General features: G+C 42.0%; 2 protein-coding genes across 11 annotated transcripts in view; one reads left to right on the forward strand and one right to left on the reverse strand.

Annotated features, from left to right (window-relative positions):
* The window catches only part of ADCY7 (adenylate cyclase 7), a 64443-nt gene extending 61381 nt beyond the window's left edge, over nt 1-3062 (forward strand). For all 9 annotated transcript variants that reach the window (XM_070770540.1, XM_019979298.2, XM_070770543.1 and 6 more), the window contains 2 exons: nt 231-355; nt 537-3062. In XM_070770540.1, the coding sequence (XP_070626641.1) occupies nt 231-355; nt 537-683 (272 nt within the window). In that variant the 3' untranslated portion in view covers nt 684-3062. The remainder of the gene's footprint in view (nt 1-230; nt 356-536) is intronic.
* Nucleotides 3063-4331: 1269 nt separating this feature from the next.
* The window catches only part of BRD7 (bromodomain containing 7), a 45028-nt gene continuing 31194 nt past the window's right edge, over nt 4332-18165 (reverse strand). The window contains exons 7-17 of one of the 2 annotated variants that reach the window (XM_070770545.1): nt 16173-16357; nt 15038-15161; nt 14325-14400; nt 11468-11575; nt 10949-11084; nt 9240-9351; nt 7862-7918; nt 5815-5926; nt 5379-5522; nt 4876-5019; nt 4332-4565 (exon numbers count right to left, since the gene is read on the reverse strand). In XM_070770545.1, the coding sequence (XP_070626646.1) occupies nt 4510-4565; nt 4876-5019; nt 5379-5522; nt 5815-5926; nt 7862-7918; nt 9240-9351; nt 10949-11084; nt 11468-11575; nt 14325-14400; nt 15038-15161; nt 16173-16357 (1254 nt within the window). In that variant the 3' untranslated portion in view covers nt 4332-4509. Of the gene's footprint in view, nt 4566-4875; nt 5020-5378; nt 5523-5814; nt 5930-7861; nt 7919-9239; nt 9352-10948; nt 11085-11467; nt 11576-14324; nt 14401-15037; nt 15162-16172; nt 16358-18165 lie in introns of both variants that reach the window. The other variant, XM_070770544.1, reaches the window with a different exon arrangement.

The raw sequence follows: 18165 nt of genomic DNA on the forward strand, positions 1-18165 counted from the left end.
GGAAGTGTTAACACTGGACTCAGGCTCCACATCGTCAAGTCTGAAAAGGAACTGCCGGGGAGCCCTCCCCTCGCATCTCAAGTGCCATCTCCTGTCCCAGATGCAGGAAGCACCGTCCCTACCTTCATTTTAGTGGTTTTGCCAATGCTTTCTGTGGTAGCTGGGTGGATTCTGTAGCCCTATAGCTGGAGGCTCTGTCTCTATGATCTGCCAACTGCAAATATCTTTAGGCATAAACCATGGGCCTGTGATTGCTGGAGTGATTGGGGCACGAAAACCTCAGTACGACATCTGGGGAAACACGGTCAATGTTGCCAGTCGAATGGAGAGCACTGGAGAACTTGGAAAAATCCAGGTAAAAGCTCACCTGGGGAAACCTGTGCCCAGTGGAGGTGAGGGAGCCTGGGCTTTCGGTCTGCCAGGGGATTCTAGCCACCAAATTCTGGAGGGAAACCAGACCCTGTCGGCCAATTTCTCTTTGTCCCTCCCACAGCAGGTCTTCCTCCTCTGAGGACTTAGGCTTCTTTCCTTTTCAGGTTACTGAAGAGACATGTACCATCCTCCAGGGACTAGGGTATTCCTGTGAGTGCCGCGGGCTGATTGACGTCAAAGGCAAAGGTGAACTGAGGACTTACTTTGTCTGTACGGACACCGCCAAGTTCCAAGGCCTGGGGCTGAACTGAGGGCTTTCGGTAGGTGCCAGACATGCTGGAGACCCATTTCCTTCTCTGAAGCAAGCCAGGCGGAAGGCCCAGCCCCACACCAGGCACAAAGGCAGTCCAAGGGATTGGTCATCCCCACCTGAGCAGGTGGCTGTGCGTGCGTGGCCTCCTTGGACTTGCACTAGGGGACCTGTCAGCTTGGGGCGATCACCCGGCCTTCCACACAGGCAGCCAGAACCTCTGTGCTGTCCGAGTCTGCAGGGCAGCCTCCAGCCCAGCAGGGAACAGCTCATCTGTGGGCCGTGCACTCATCCCCCAGGTGCTGTGGAGGAGGCCTTGGGGCGTGACCTGGAGACCCCCCACCCTGCCGCCCACGGCCTGTGAGCTCCACGTGCGGAGCGTGTCTTTTCTCGTCCAGGATGGGTGGGATTCCTTTCCCCCCAGCACACCAGCTGTAAGAGCGCACACTTCTCATATAGGTATTCTGGTAAATGGAGTTGAAAGATTGTTTTACATCTACACATGGGTTCAAACAATAGGGAGAAAGCCCCACAGTGGACACTTACTTCTTTTCCTCTTTGGCATGTGTCTGTTTAAACATGGATACATTATTGAGGTGTCACCCTCTAAATGGCTTCTGAGACGCTAGATAAATTCTCTTCCCTCCGGTGTAGCCTCTTCCTTGGTGACCACGGACACGCAAGTGGGACCACTGCCCCACGTGAGCTCACGGGGTCAGCTCAGCCGTGGGATGGAGCTCCAAGGAGCGTGGCTCGCCACAGCAAGGCAGTGAGTGGCAGAGCCTTGGCTTAAATCAGACAACTTTTAAGCCAGAATTAAGTTTAATAAGTGAAAAGCCTTAGAAAATAAGGTGTAAGCTCTCAGCCCTTCCTTGACTCCTCATGCATTCCCGAGCGCCCCCTGCAACCTTGCAGTCTGTTTTAGCTTTATACTGGAAAGGGGTGGCGTCTGAGAGAACCTGACGGGCTGCAGTTCTCCCCTTCAGTCATCACAGCTAGCTCTGAGGAGGACCTACTCAGCATTGGCATGTGCAGAGGTTCCCGGATCTGGGAAGCCAGGCCTCTCACAAACAAGCGCTTGGATGTTCTGAGCTGACTGAATCCAGGCAAGTGAAAAAGCCAGGTTTGTGAGGTGTGGTGTCTTATAGCACCTCAGCTCCAAAAGAATCCAAAGAAGTCAATCTGTGTTTTAACATGAGGCAAGACCAAACTGCCCATTCCCTTTTCTGAACTGCCTTCACTGCATTATAACCAGAGTATCTCCAGGGTTTCTAATACAGCTGAACTTCACTGTATAGCAGGCATTCTAGCCAGAAGACATCCATGAACTCCCCTGAAATTATACGGAAAGTCTTGCATTCATGAGGCTTCAAAAGATGACACGGGCTTGCAGACAGGTGACTGAGCAGCCGAGTTTGCCTGGGACGGGGGCGGTGGAGTGAGCCGGCACCCCAGCCAAGGCAGGGAGGGGACGGGAGCCGCACCTGCTGCTGGCCGGTGCTGGGTGCTGGGGGTTGGGTGGGCTGGTGGCAGCTCTGAGGCACCCCGTGAGACTGGAACAAGAGGAATGAATCAGGAGAGCTTGCTGTCCTAAAGGGATTTCATGGTGAAAACGCTGCTAAGGGAGATAAACCTTACTTAAATTGCCTTTCTCACACACCAATTCTTCATCTAAGTACTACACTGGAATCTATAGCCTTGAAATCAGGAGTGACTGGGCTTTCCCCGGAGATCACGAAGGTTGCCACTGGTCCAGTGTAGACACATCGGTGTGCTGGGCCTCTCTGAGGTGGACGTGCTTCTACTCTTGCAACATACAAATTACTGTTTGCCTCCAGCAGAGAAATCCCAATTGGGAGTTTAAAAAGTAATTGGTTACCATGTATGTATTTTTCTTTCACTGTGCTCAGATGAGAATAATATTAAGTTTTGAATTTCTGACATTCAGATCATAGTGTATTATAACTGACCATAAAAATCACTTACTTTTTATAAATTCATTTTCCAATTACCAAGTCATTTGTTCACAGGTGTCATTTTGCTTTATGACAAGACAAGTATTTTTCCTAACACTGACCTTCTCTATGGGTCAGGGACAGGCTTCATATCTCTACGAAGGTGGCCTCACTGATGCTAGTGAAGTTTTCTGGTTTCCTTAAGAAAATCTCCTAACAGAAAAGATCATTAACCACTGTATACATTGTGTACATGTATAGAGGTATGCTTTGAGACAGTACATGAAACGACTAGGGGTTATTCTATATACTGAATATTTATAGATCTGTAACATTTGTTTCAAAATGTTATATTTCATTTTTATAAAGTACCAGTGTTTCTCTTTTGTTTAGCTTTTCATAGATTAAATCAGCAATCTGGAAAACCTGACTGTCCTGGAGTGTTTTGAATTTAAATCTTTTCTTGGTCTTTGGGAACTATTTAGCTAAATAGATTGAAAGTTTTAAGAGTTGGTTGCTGCCTGAATTATATTCGAGAGACAAACTCTAAAAAGACTTGATAAATATTGATAAATACATATTTGAATGGATTCTTTAATTCCTCTGGCATATGCTTTCAAGTATGTTTTTGAAAGATTAGGTCATCTTAACTCTCTTGAGAGATTCAATTTTCCTTCACCCTACTTGTTAAATGTTAGTTTTCAAAGTCAAGAAAATAATAAAACAGCTTCCAGCCTGGGTGTTTTACACAAGGGCTCCGTACAGTCTGAGTAGGGTCTGAAACTTGATTTGTTCCCTGAACTAGGTTACCTCTAGTGCCTGGTCATAGAAAAGGACCACGTATCATTTCCTACTTAAATAGTTAAACTGCTCAGGAACTTAACCGTTGCCTTTCAGATAAAGTAGATAAGTCTCAGTTAAGGGGGCATGGCAGAGTCATAGGTGACCTGTTGAAAAACAGTAAATAGCAACATCAACTTTCCTTAAGCTTGGTGATTTCCTTACATATTCACGGACAATTGAGTTTGATTCCTATTTGGCTTGTCCTTTTATTATACTGGGAAAACCCCTCTACAAATGGCAAAAATAAACCAAAAAGGAACACCAGACAAGTTAGTGCTATGAAACTCCTGACATGGTTTTTGTTTTGCTTTTGTGGTGGGAAGCCCTGGTCCTCCCACATAAGGACATCGTCCTCAACACGTATGTGGGGGACACGCTAGTAAATTCTAAAGTTGCATTTGTTTTCATGGTGTAACAACGGGAATCTCACTGGATGGTAATTTTAAAGAAGAGCTCTCAGTCGTGGTCCTGCCCGTGAAACCTAAGGAAGCAGCACTATCCCTCCTCCGCAGGAGCACGATCCCTCCTCCGCAGGAACTCTGCCCAGGCCCACCCATCCACTCTCTGCTCGGCGTTCCAATAGGTCCACATCATTCCTTCCTCACAAGGCCACTTTTTGAATAAATCCTCGAAGTGAAATCTGGAAGTCAGGAACCATTTGGTTATAATTTCCTTAAGGAGAAGAAAGGCAAATATGGGAAAATGAGGGATTTCAATGATTTGGGCAACTTTTTAATGGATGGTCAGCAAAAAGGCTGTTTTATTCTCCAAGCTTTTCTCTATCACTTCCTCCTCCGATTCAGCCCCAGGGAAGGGTGAAGGGGTAACTCAGCTGATATGTACAATACAGCTCATGGTCCAGGTTCAGCTTTATTACCTAATAGAAGTTCAATCTCTGGAACATTAAAATTAACTGTTCCAAAGTTTTTAATTAAAAACACAATTTACAAATATTTAATATCTTCTGAAAAGCATTTCCAAGTAATGAAAAAAATATATACATAATATATAATCAAATACCAGATAGATTCAAATCCCATCAGGTTCACACTCAGTAACATCAGTCTTTCTAGGTTCTTCAAAATCTGAAAGAAAAAAAAAAAAAGGCTTTATTTAGCACCTTTTTTCCTTTTAATTAAACAGGGGATGTGACAGTAAAACAGAGTAACTGTTGACGGCCCTTCTTCACTATGTTCAAGGTTAAAGACTAGGCAGGTGTATCACTATAGTTTTTTTTCCCCACAAATGTGTGAGGTCTTTATTCCTTAGACAAGATGGAAAGAAAACTCGACTAGTTCACACGTTAGCATCAGAGACAACAGCTTTCAGATGTTGCTGGAGGCAGAGGACTGGTGTCCCCTAGCCCTCCACTCTCCCAGAGACACAGGCACGCACCTGCCGTTAAATCCACAAGGTTGTTTGCAATGACCGGGGAGGGGACGGAAATCCCCATCGCTTTTCGGACTCCGTATGTGCTTACAACATCACCTGGAGTTACTTGCTGTGCAAGTTCCTTAAGGTTATTGGTCACTTGTTCAGCTAGGGGAAAAAAAAAACAACAGAAAGAGAGTTCAAGGTACTGAAATGTGCTTCCTTTAGGTAACTGAAAAAAAAAAAAAAAGCCCAATAAACATGAATACAGAAAATGAACTGTCCATGGTGTTCCCTTCAGTGTTACTTTAGAGTGGTATCACTACTCAAGAAATGCTCCCTTTAAGCAGCTTGCTTCTCCAACCAGGGGCTTCCCTGGTAGCTTAGACGGTAAAGAACCTGCCTGCAATGCAGGAGAGCCCGCTTCCATTCCTGGGTTCGGAAGATCCTCTGGAGAAGGGATAGACTACCCACTGCAGTATTCCTGGGCTGCCCTGGTGGCTCAGATTCTAAGAGGTACCACATACCAAGATGCATTTCTCTGTATGACGGACCCAAGAGACAGATCATGTTGGGAGGGGGTCTGGTGCTCAGACGCTCATTCTGGGCTTCCTGGAGCTCTCTGAGCAGTTTGGTGGTCTCATCAAGTTTCCTCTGGAACACTTCAGCTTCTGTAAGAAAAATAACTTATTAAGGACATCATGGACCTCTTGTATCTGATCCTGTGCAATAAATTGAATACTGTGCTCTGGGGTTTTGCCATTATTGCTTAGTCCTCTCTCCTCAAAGGAGTAATCCCCCCTAAATGAAATCAACACCACAGACAGGCTTTAATGTTCACTGAGCTTGGCCAGTCACCATGTTCCTGCAATGAATGGCTATGCTAACCTGTGCTACTTTGACATTACATCTTGCCTGCCTGTGTCAGGAAGTGTTTCCTTCAAATCCTCTGGAGACACTCACCTTCAGAGTCAAAAACTTCAACCGGAGCTCCGAAGTTTGTTACTGCTTTCAGTGCTGTAAGCTTGTCTTGATTATTGGAGTCCAAACATCCTGTTAGTTCAACTTCTGTAACCTGCTTTAAAAAAAAAATTATCTGAGCTTGCTAAGCCCTGACAGTGCTAGAATGAGAAGTTAGTAAGACAGCTTGTGTTTATAAGCCAAGTTATTTCACTTATTTAGAGTTATAATTCTGATGCCATAAAAACCTTTAAAATGCCACTCCTAAATCCTGGCGCAAGTGTCCCTAAGCTCACACTTCTTGGTAATGGAATGGTGTGTTTTATACACTCTGTTATTTGCTTCATCGCCACTCTAATGATGAAAGCCTTGTCACTGCCCTTTTGGTGACTGTGATGGTGCTGCAGTTTCTGAGGTTCACAGGCAATGTTTTAGTCCATACACTGGCACTCCCTCATGGTAGAACTCGAACGTGAGATACTTCCTGGGTTCTCCTCCGGGCCTCAAAGTCAAGCTGTTACTACTGCATGGGAGAAACAAAATCCTAAAATGGGTAGTTTTATTTCTGGAGTCTCAAGACTCAGAATTTCCATAACCCCAACACTGGTTTTTAGGAAATGATCAACGGTGACAATGAGTAACCCAAAGTTAATGGTTCCATTTACACTCTGGTATTGCAGTCTGAGCTCAGACACGTGGGCTAAGTGTGGTGGAGAAAACCCTATCAGTACATACTCGGGTCTGCCACCTCAGCTGGGCCCTTACAACTTGACTCAAAACACTTCTCACCCAGCTTTCCTTCCCATTCTCCAGCTTTCCTTCATTCTTACCTGTTCACCATGTACATGACCTTGCCTGGCTCATCTTTCTTGGAAAATGACATGACTTTTTAAGTACCATCCACATTTGCATCTATCTTTACTTGATCTCCCATCTTCAAGTTTTCTTTCCTGTAAAAGGCTTACAACTCTGTGATCTAAGTCATGTAACTCATGGCGTCTTTATCTTGTCGCCACCATTTTACTGAAATTACTCTGATTAAGGTTACAAATGACACGTCCTAGAGGGCTTCATGCAGCACCTGACACTGCGGGACTCTTTCCTGCATGACTCTGCCATGCTTCTCCTACCTCAACCATTGGTCTTTCCGAGGGTTTTTGGCCTTTTCCTTATGTGTTCTGTGTTCTGCCTGGACAATCCCATTCACTTAATACCTACAATAATTCTACCGTGACACTAATGACCTCTAGATCAACACACCTCCAGTGATGTCCCAAACCACACTCACCAGCCCTGAAACCAGACCTTTCTTTCCCTGACGAAGGCTGCTCCTTTCCCTGTACATCTGAGGTGAGCTAACAATGCTAGTATCTACCTTGTGCATCAGGCCCTATCAATTTTACTTCTACTGTATTTTTCTTTATTGTACATCTTCATTCTCTTCCATTACATTGTTATCTAAGCAAAAAACAACTAGCTTAAGTCCCATAGCTTTTCACCGGTCCGCTCCCTCCAGCACCCCTTTCTCTTCCACATCTAATCATAGCAGTCTCTGAGGAGAAAAATCTCAACTTCTTAGCACTGCATATACAACTTGTCATCTGCTGCTCCTCTCTCCTGGCACCCTGTGGTCACTCACTTGCTGGGTGCTCTTCAGCCCCGCCTGCTCAGATTATGTCATTACACATGGAGTTCTACCCTCTTCATACACCTGGCCCTGTGCTGGGAGAACCTTGTTCATCTTTCCAGACTTTCCAGTTCATCTGGAAGCCTCTCTGTGAGGGCCTCACCAACCGTCCAAAGCAGCTGGCTCCTCCAGCCTGTGTTCCCACAACATGGACACATACACTGTACAGTAACCGGCTGCAGCTCCCTCGTTCACATGCTTGTCTACCCCACTCACTGCTGCGACCTTCTCCACGGGCAAAAACAGTTCTTTGATTTCAGGAGATAATAAATATTTTGCTTTTAAAATAATAGCTTTATCATTTAGGCTTTTTATCTTATTTGCCATTTAAATATTTCTTGTAAAGAAACGAAATATAATTACCTCCATTTCTTTTGCTGTGTCAAGTATCCTAGTCTGGCCTTCATCTTCAGGAGATGACTATAAGGATAAAGAAAAACACTTTATTAAAGAAAACATCAGGTGGCTAAAATCTCTGACAAACAGAAGACAGGAGAACTCCTAGTGTATTCTACATGAAGAGGCAATATTCTCAAACAGCAGCAGATGTGTATAAAATATTCAAATGCTATAGAGAAGGTGAAAACTTCCCATAACCCTAGTCTTCAGAGATAATGCGTATATAAACACATATATCATGTGCAAAAATCAATGATGATCTTTTATCTTGAAAGGTTATACTGTGATTTATTTAACTGATTTCTATTTTAAAAAATTATAAAAACTGTATTCCTTACATATAACTTCTGTCTTATTTTCTAGTATAAATTCTGAGAAGAGGAACTGCTGGATCAAAGGGCAGAGACATTTTAAATTTGAAATATACTGCTGTATCAACCAAATGAAAGATAAGCAATTAAAAAAAAAAAAAGCAATTTTAGTTCAAGACCTTTAATTAATTCAGATTAATTGATGGGAAGTATACAGTAAAAATATTTCTGAACTGATGTAAAGCTGAATGTTTTTTAGGTGATGTAAAGAAGGCAGTTTTGTGCTAAGATACAAGACCGTACAGCAGTTCTCACTGAACTTCAGGCACTGACTCAGCTGTGCTGACAGGCCGCCCAAGGACCAGCAGGCACAGGTACAGTGAAGGCAGAGTGCACAGCAGCTGCAGGCCGAGCCACCAGGAAGAGTCATAACCCCCAGAAGATGCAGGGATCCTCTAACCATGGTGACACGGACATTCTGGAGATTAGCTCTCCTCTCCACTGAACGAACATTTTCTGGTTCTCATCTTTGAGTCACGTCTCTGAATTACCCTGGATTATGAACTATGTCCAACTGAACTGGAGCTAATTTACAAGTGTTAACAAAAGACAGCAATGAGGAAGCTTTTTACTTTTTTACTTGAGGCTCCACCACTGTATTATTACTACATAAGGAAAAGGACATTCCCTATCATTTTAGTCAACTCAGTGTCAAGCCGGTGAGCCCAGACTTCCTTTTTTTGTTCGGGTACGTAACACAAGCTGACTTCTGGGTTATAACCCCAAGTTTTGATTTCTACATTTCCAAGATGAGGAGATAAAGACAATCATCTGGCCCTCACAGATCCTGGTAGCCGAGTTACTTGTTTCCGTTCATTGTCCTCCACCCATGGACTCCACCCGGGCTGGGCTGTCTTTTCAGTGGAATGGAGTTCAGCTGCCACACTGGTTAATCCCATGGTTTCATAACACTGATGACTAACACTGGAGAACCAATGATAAATCACCCTGTTCTTTAGCAGCATTCTTACCGTCTCTGACTCCTGCAGGGTTCTAGAATGTCCTCCTTTTGTTAAAACATCCAGTAAACTATCTGCCATAACATATGGATAATCTTGGCATGTGGCCAAAAACTCATGGATGCTGGAAAAGAGTGTTGGGAAAGTCACTTTCATATAAATGATCTCCACTGGTGTTCTTCCTATTACAGCCAACTGTTTAATTAGATGCCTTTAACTTACACCCACGATGTGAAACTTTCCATCAAGACAGAACACAATTATACTTACATATTTACCAGTGATGGATTTATCATCATGAGAGAATTAAGCAATATCAAGAACACCATGAAAAGGAAATGCTTCTGGGGGAAAGTTCAAAGAAAAATAAGATCTCGGTGATGGTGGGGATGAGGGCTCAGTCAGTGGAATTCTTTGCTTCTCTCTCTTCACTCCTTCCCTAAGCTAAGTTGCTTCAGTCGTGTCCGACTCTGTGTGAGACGGCAGCCTACCAGGCTCCCCCTTCCTGATCGTATTTGCCTCAGGGCTCTTGTATGTACTAAAACACTCTCAAAGTTACACCTCCGGGTTGGGCTACACTCTTTGGCAGCTCCATTTGGAGGTCAAATAGCCTCATAATGTCCAAAATTGAATTGCTGGATCTTCCTCCTGAAGTAGTCCATCTAAAATCTTCCCTCTTAGTAACAGCAATGTCATCTTCTATGCTTCATCTAAAACCCTGGAATTCTCCATGACTTAGTTCTCTCACACCCCATTTTAGTGAGTCAAGAAATCCTACTTAGGCTGATGCCTGGAAAGTACGGCACCAGCAATACCTTTATGTGGAATGCATGGATGAATGAATAGTCGAGAAAGGATTTATTCAAGCTGGTGAGAAGAGGTCTAAAGGATACAAACGGCTTGATCTGAAACCACAGTCACTGACTTGTAAAAACACTGCCACCACTACCACCATATGTATACAAACGTGAACAATTCCCTCTTTTCAGAGAACCAGGAAACTGCTTAATCTACTGGGTTACAGTCTTACACATAATGAAAGTTTACAAAATTCCACTGCCAAGAAGGAATAACGCAAGCTAAGCCCAACCCAAGCCAGAATGCCAGTAAATCAGGACGGTATCTCATTATGCTGATGCCATGCAAAGTACCCAGCATCCTAAACAAGAGCACACAGTTAGCTTCTCACAGAAACATGTGATGAGGGCTGGTGGAGTGGAACTGCCAGTCTACTGGGGCCTGATGGGTCAAACAGGCTTGGATGGGGGTCGGCTTTGGATCAAACCAGGTCCTACCTCCTATCTTGGGGAAAATGTGCGCTGGCTCTGACTCTGATTTGATCCCCCACAGCGATCGAATCTGGAACAGCTCACTGATGCACACACATGTTACAATGAAGCAGGTGGCACCCCAACATTCTGAAGCGACAAGCTCCTGAATTTTAGTAAGCGGAAGTACCAAACAGCTTCAAAAACATATTTTTGAAAAATACTGCAGATGCCAACACCAGAAAATATTAGGAAGACACATGCTTTCTTTAAAATATTTACTTTCCATTAAAGAATGATGATAACTAAGGGTCTGTTAATTGTCAATTAAAAAATTACTGAACACATTTCTTACCATTTGAATAACTCTGTAGGTCTAGCAACAGATCCCTTATGTGCATCAGTGTTTTAGGACAATGCAGCTCTCAGAGTACCAATGAATTGATGACTCACCTGAAATCACTGGGGAGATCAGGGTCTTCCCCATAGGTTGAATAGATTAAATCAGAATCGTCCTTGCTGATATTTGCAAACGTGGAGTCATAATGTGGTGCATAAGAACTGTAGGGTCCGTAACTCAAGTATAACACTGTTGATGAAAACACAGGCAGAAACACAATACTATTCTTTAACTTGTATGTCAATCTATTTTTCTAATTATTAAAGATTATTCCCTTCTAACTTTGCTACTTCACTGACTGGCAAACAAATCCAAGGTAAATTATTTTCTCAAAAATACATACTTATAAGTCACAACTCTAGTGAATCTTTTCTCACAATGGGGAGGGGAAAAACAAGAAAGAAAACTCATTCTGAATATTAATACTGATTTTTCAGTTTCTTCTTTAAAATATCTAATTAATGTTGCAAAAATACCACAAATAGAGTTAAAGTAATGGTAATTATGCTTCTTTTCCTCAACTCCTTGAAAATGAGAAGAGAAAAAACTTTACTACCACATGGGAGCCTTACCTGGAGTTACTTTGTTCCTTTTATCTTCTTTGAACCCCTGCAAAGTATTCACTCCAGACTGAAGTCTTCCAGTTGTCATCCCCAGTCTCACAGGACAATAACCTGGTTCTAAAACATAAGAGTGAGCATGGTGGAGATGGCTCATGTGGCAGTGACCCCATGGTGCTCTGCAGAGTGCCTGTGGACACACTGCTTCACGACATCCACCTGACTCCGGGCAGCCCTTACTATATCCATATATATATATATATATATATATATATATTTTTTTTTTTTTTTTTTTTTTTTTACCCATTTTTAACAAAAAAAATCTGAGCTGAGAAAGGCAGGAATGTAGCCAGGATCCAAATCTGGTCCTTTTCATCATACTCTGCAGTATCCTCGTATTCTTTATAATCATGTTGCACTTCACTTTAAAAAACATTTAAAAGTCGGACCTTTCAGTGTTAAGATGATGGAAGTAAATCAGGAGAAAAGGTCAAGTAAAAGAAGGGGAAATCCCTGATTAAAGACAAGAATTCATAATACATTCAGGATAAATTAATCTCTACAAGAGGCAGACTTGTACTGCAGAGACGAACAGCCTTTAAAGACGAAAAGCCTGTAAACCAGGCATGAACCCCTGTAATGATGTTGGAAATCTGTGACATAAGCATAAGAACAGAGAAGGACGGTGTCAGGAGAGAATGTGGTCTCTAACAAAATCCAACAGAAAAGACTGTTTTCTTCTGAAGAGCTCTGGTTTCTGTAACAAGACCACCCTGGAATAGAGTCTACTTCCACATGTGATCAATGTGACAAAGTAGAAGCACTTGTGAGAAACTCCAAACCTCTGAACAAAATCTTCCTTCCTTGGTAAGCATCTGGTGTCTTATTGGTACTAGTACCTCCAACCAGGAGGATGAAGCTGAGACGCGAACAGGGGTATCTTCCACCTTAAACCAGTAAACTGGCCTCCTGGGGAGGCAGCTGTTGAGTGTGAGGATCAAGTCAGTGTTGGCCGCATCTGAAAATGTCTACAGGAGCTGGAAACCCCGAAAACCAGACCAAGAGCAGAGACTAGAACCCCAGGTACAAAGAAAGGGGCAGACCTTTGTGCCTTTTAGAAAGGTTTCACCTAAATCAACTTAGCTGCATCTCTTATCACCAAATTTTCATCACTGATAAATCAGAAAGAGCAATGTTCTCAATCCTGTGGCATTTTCTATGACCCAAGACCCTAAAAAATTCTACTATGAGAAGTTCACATAAAAGTAAAAAATGGGGCCAGAGCGAAAAGAGCAAGTTGTAGGTAGTGGCGGCAGCAGCAGTGGGGTGTGGGCAGCGGTGTCGCAGGGCCACAGCCACGGCGGGGGCGGCTCCTCCGGCTGAGCAGCAAGGCCCGGTCTATGGACTGTACCTCTGCATCAACCTGGAATGGCTGCAGGGCCTCACAGGATTTTTTTTTTTTTTTTCAAAATAAATAAATAAATAAAAAAGTAAGAGTTTTGTTTTGAAATCACAGCACCAGTTCCTTTCCTTCTAAGTCAAGGAGCCTATTAATGTTCTCCTGCTTCAGCATTTCAAGAGTGCGCTGCAGTGCTAAAAGGAAACATCGACAGGCTGGCATCAAGCTCTTCTCTGTTTCAAGGTTTTTTTTTACTTGTTATTCCCCAGTCCCTTACTCACCACTTTGGGATCAACCTAAACATCTCTTAAGGAAGCAGTCTTTGACCTCCAGACACTGTTACTACTCTACTGCTCTGTTCCCCTGATGTACTGATTCATGGTGGACAGGCTACCTCTTGATTCTTTTTGTTATTCTTTCCCCACTGCACAGAATGTAAGGGAAAGGACTTGTCTGTTCCTGTTTCGTTCCCTTTTACACCTAGCTCCACCTCCAGCTCCTAAGACAGTGCCTTCCTCATTGTAAGTAATAAATATTGGAAGCTATTTCCTGGAATCTTGTCATTATTCATTTCTGTATCCCCAATTATCTCCCTCCTAATGGTAGTAGGACGTTATTTATAAACATTCTCATGCTTATCACAACATGATTCCCTTCAAGATAAATGATACATATTTCCCATTCTTACCTCAAATTTCAAAATATTCCCTCTATTTCCATTAAAATATCATTTGAAAAAATAAAAGTATGACTGATGTTCTAGAACAGTGATTCCTAACCTTTATAATCTTTCTATCAACCATGGTGAAAGATATCATGTCATTTACTATATATTATTTCACTACCATTAAGGTACTACTACATGGCATATATATTCATTTTATTCCCTAAAAAGTCTGTTAAATTTTATTATGCCATAGTCTGAAGGTTTTGAGATATTGCCCGAGTCTTTTTGAGGTATCTCAAGAAGTGCCAGTGTCTCAGGGCTAGAAATGACTGCCTAATATTTTGGGTTTGTTAATGGTGGGTATGATCGTACAGGTATTTAGATATATTTAAGTCTTTTTTCAGGTGGACCACATTTTTAAAGTCTTTATTGAATGTGTACAACACTGCTTCTGTTTTACGTTTTGGTTTTCTGGCTGCAAGGCATGTGTGATCTTAGCTCCCCGCCCAGGGAATAGACCCGCACCCCCTGCATTAGAAGCAAAGGCTTAGCCACTGGACTGCCAGGGACGTCCTAGGCACTTTATGTTTTAAAGAAAACTTGATTTTGTAGTACTTAGTTTGGGATGAAATAAAGTAGGCTGGCTGTTAGTATGAAGTACAGGATACCCAGACAAATTCTTTATAGATGATGATAGTTGGGTTTATCAACATTCAGACTTGCTCCTCTAAAATGTTCACCAGGGGACTGCTCTTTGCCACATTAGCATCAAGTCCATGTGCGGTCTAATTCTGTGAACCCACCTCCTACAACAGGATCCACAGGATGGAGAAGTCCCAATGTTGTTGTTCCATCTGGTTTTCTCCTTTCAAATTCACACTGCAAAGACCCAAAGTATTCAAATGGCATGAACTGTTCTATATATGATACATATGTATGTTGCTCACCAGAAAACCTCACCTTAGTTTAGTCAAACTAATATTACACGTGGCTATCATCATACTCATATCAACTTTCACATATGTATACAGGTGCTGATGGGTTAAAGAAATAAAGGTTAGAAAATCTCAGAATTTTAAAAGAGCTGCGTGGGTGCTTAAGGCCACCAAGTTCTGTTTAAACTGTTTTAAAAAAGTATACTGAAAACCAGGAAAGGGAAGTGACTTACCTAAACCCATGGATTAATTCATTTGGTTTTAGAACCAAGGTGCTAAACAACATGACTTCAAAAGACCATGTATGTTTTCTTTTCATCTTAGAAGTATGTGGTTCATTTTCCAACATTTGAACACATTAATGTCCCTTAAAAAAACCCCAAACCCTTCTAGCCAGTAACAGAGGATAATATGAATTATGTACTTTAAAAACAGGTATATTACTACTTTTTCTTCTGTGAGCGCTATCCTGAAGAGCTCTATGGCAGATATGGATTAAAAGTACACAAGCAACTTAAAAACTAAAAGTTTCAGACAACCCGAATCAGTAGGTAATGAAAAGAAAGGAAAAGCTCCATCACCTGACTATTAACAAGCCTCCTGGTCAGCTTTCCTCCAGATTCCTTAACGATGCGGTCAATCTGCTCCTGCTCTCTTTCTAAATTATTGCTTTTAAATTTATCTTCCAGCACATCTTTGTCTTTCCTGAAAACACACATTAATACTAAGTAAAAAAAAAAAGAAGAGGAGAAGATGAAAACATTAAAATGTAATTCTAAATATGAATACAACCAAAGTGGAGAAATGTGTGCTACTGACACCAATTAAAACTTTGTTCCCTAATGACCTGGTAATGGGCCCCAATGACACACAAACACTAAGGCAAGCCAAGTAGTCGGTCAGCTCCCTCCCGGTGTTCAGTATTATTTGTCCTACACATTTTTCTTAGTATATTCATAAAAATGAACCATATCTCAAATATATTTTAAAAGCAGAGGGGTGCACAATTTGTTTTACAATTTGGTACACTGAAGTCCAACTTTTAAAATTTAAAATAAACATATATTACAATGTATAAATCTTAGAAATATAAGAAAAACCTGTCACAAGTTCACGTCGTGCTGTAACAGCAGAAGTCCCAACCTGCTAACTAAACCCCTCTCCCAGAGCTGACAGCGAGGTGCTGGGAGTCAGGGCAGGGAGGCAGCAGCTGAGCGGGATGGACACATTACGCAACTGAGTCAGGCCACATCAGCTGATGGCTGGAAGGACCGTGGTTCACACTGCTCCTACCAGCTGACGCCGGGTGGAAAACATGCACACATCTCAGAGACAGCCCATCTGTTTAGAAGGCAGCTTTAACTGTGCTTAGGCTTAAGTACGGGCTCGACTCCTTTGTGGAATGAGGTAATGAATATACAACTTTTTCTTAAATAGCTCCATTAATATAAACTCACTGTCAGCATGAGTCCCTCGAGACTATTTACTGGTTTTAAAACGACTTCCCTACAGAATAGACATTCAGAACTATTTTCTGAATTGTGTTTCGACAATGACAAACTGTGCTTTGTATGAGAAAAGGGGTGTCAGATCATCAAAATGGACTTTGACAAAACCCAACCAACCATGGACCCAAGGCAGGCCCCTGAATTGTATTTTCTCCCCTTACTGGCGTGGAAAAGACAGCTTAACCGTAATATTCCAAAGATTCTTTACTTTTTATTTTCCTTATTGGGGCTCTTGAAGCCCTGTGCCTCAGCGTCTCCAGCATCGTCCCTCTCTCTTGGCCAGGAACCGCTGTCCTCCCCACTCTGTGAGGTGTCTGTCCTGTCTCTCTGCTTCCGACTTTTCTGCAAGTCTGCCATGAAGTCTATGCTCTGCTTCAGGCTCTGAATTCTCTCCTAAAAATATTCAGCAGTATTCTTATTGTATATTTGCCATTCATTTGTAAAGTAACGCATTTTCCCCCATAAGAGTTTACACTTATCCTGTCATTAATTAGGGAAGAAAAACAATTAAATGTAATCCTACCAAGCAGAATAGTTAGGAACCAGGACAATAAAGTCTATTCCTTAATTCAGATAATTTCCAACATAAGAGAATGCTCTGCAACTTTACTGCATCGTCAAAAAGTTCACAGGAGAGAATGTGTGAATAAAGACTAAACCTTCTTAGCAGTAGTAAATATAAAGTTTAGTAGAATAGTGTGTGAAAATTTCATATTTAATAAAACAGTTCATCTTCTGAGATTTATGAATTATTAGATATTTAAAACGAGCATGTGAATATGGGAAGATCTCTTACATTTTGGCATCCTGGGATGGTCACTGAGGACTGGCATTTTTCTGTGTGAAAACACGCCTCAAAGAGAAAAGGCTGCTAGCAGAGTTTCTTTTTAAGAACGCATAATGTTCTAACCAAAGAAGTATTGTTTCTATTCTGTGAAACATGTGAATTTTCCATTGCATCCCTTACGGTCTGTGGTTTCTGGACAAATGTTAAAGAGGCAGACTTGTTCCTAGCAACTACTCTGCCTTTTAATTCTGTGTTGTCAATGGACAAAATATGGAGTGTAGTCTCCTACATAGCAACAGTAGGGAAGACTTCTACAGAGTAACAGAAACTAGAACTGGAAAGGACCAGAGGTCATTCAGATAAGAACAATGTAGCCCAGAAATGCTAAATGACTCAACTAAGGTCTCAGAACCACTGACTAAGAGCAGGCCTCTTGGATCTCATGATGGGGCCTTTTCTCATCATACTCTGCTGTGTTAGCAGTGCAGATTGTGACAGCCTCAGGAAATGGACCCTGCTAATTTTACTGCACTATAGTTTTTAATTATATTAAAACATATATGATATATATATAAATACATATATAACATACAAATGCTGCTGCAGAGAGAGAGTGCACTTCCCTCATAGCTCAGTCAGTAAAGAAGCTGCCTGCAGCGCAGGAGACCTGGGTTTGATTTCTGGGTGGGGAAGATCCCCTGGAGAAGAAAATGGCAACCCACTCCAGTATTCTTGCCTGCAGAATCCCATAGACAGAGGAGCCTGTCAGGTTACAGTCCATGGGGTTGCAAGAGTCAGTCACAACTTAGTGACTAAATCACCATAATTTTTAAAATGATGTCAAAACTATTTAAGTAATAAATTTTATTGTAGACAAAGACATGGGTAAAGGAGAAAATAAGAACCTTGTTAATTTATTATCTAGAGAGGAAAAGTGTTAACAGATTTAACATTGTAGTATTTTTCTAAGCATCACACATATTAGCAAATCAGAATTATACTGAATAAGCAAATTTTCTTTCAGTTAATAAACTATATCTCCCCTCTGTTTCATTAAATATTCTCTAAAATATTTTAAGTAACTGTATAGTATTTTATCCCCTGTGTGTCCCATGGTTTAATTAATGACCCCCTACTGAACATTTAACTTATTTTCAAGTTTCTGCTATTAAAAATAAAAATCTCTAGGAATCCCTGTCTCTTTAGAATAAATCAGAGGAGTAAAACAGCTTTCCTGGTGGCTCAGTGGTAAACAATCTGCTACAAGGCACGAGACCAGGGTTCAATCCCTGGGTTGGGAAAATCCCCTGGAGAAGGGAATGGCAACCCACTCCACTATTCTTGCCTGGAGAATCCTACGGACAGATAAGCCAGATGGGCTACAGTCCATGGGGTCGCAAAGAGTTGGCCATGA

This window comes from Bos indicus, chromosome 18, assembly GCF_029378745.1.
Source record: "Bos indicus isolate NIAB-ARS_2022 breed Sahiwal x Tharparkar chromosome 18, NIAB-ARS_B.indTharparkar_mat_pri_1.0, whole genome shotgun sequence".
Classification (NCBI taxonomy): domain Eukaryota; kingdom Metazoa; phylum Chordata; class Mammalia; order Artiodactyla; family Bovidae; genus Bos; species Bos indicus.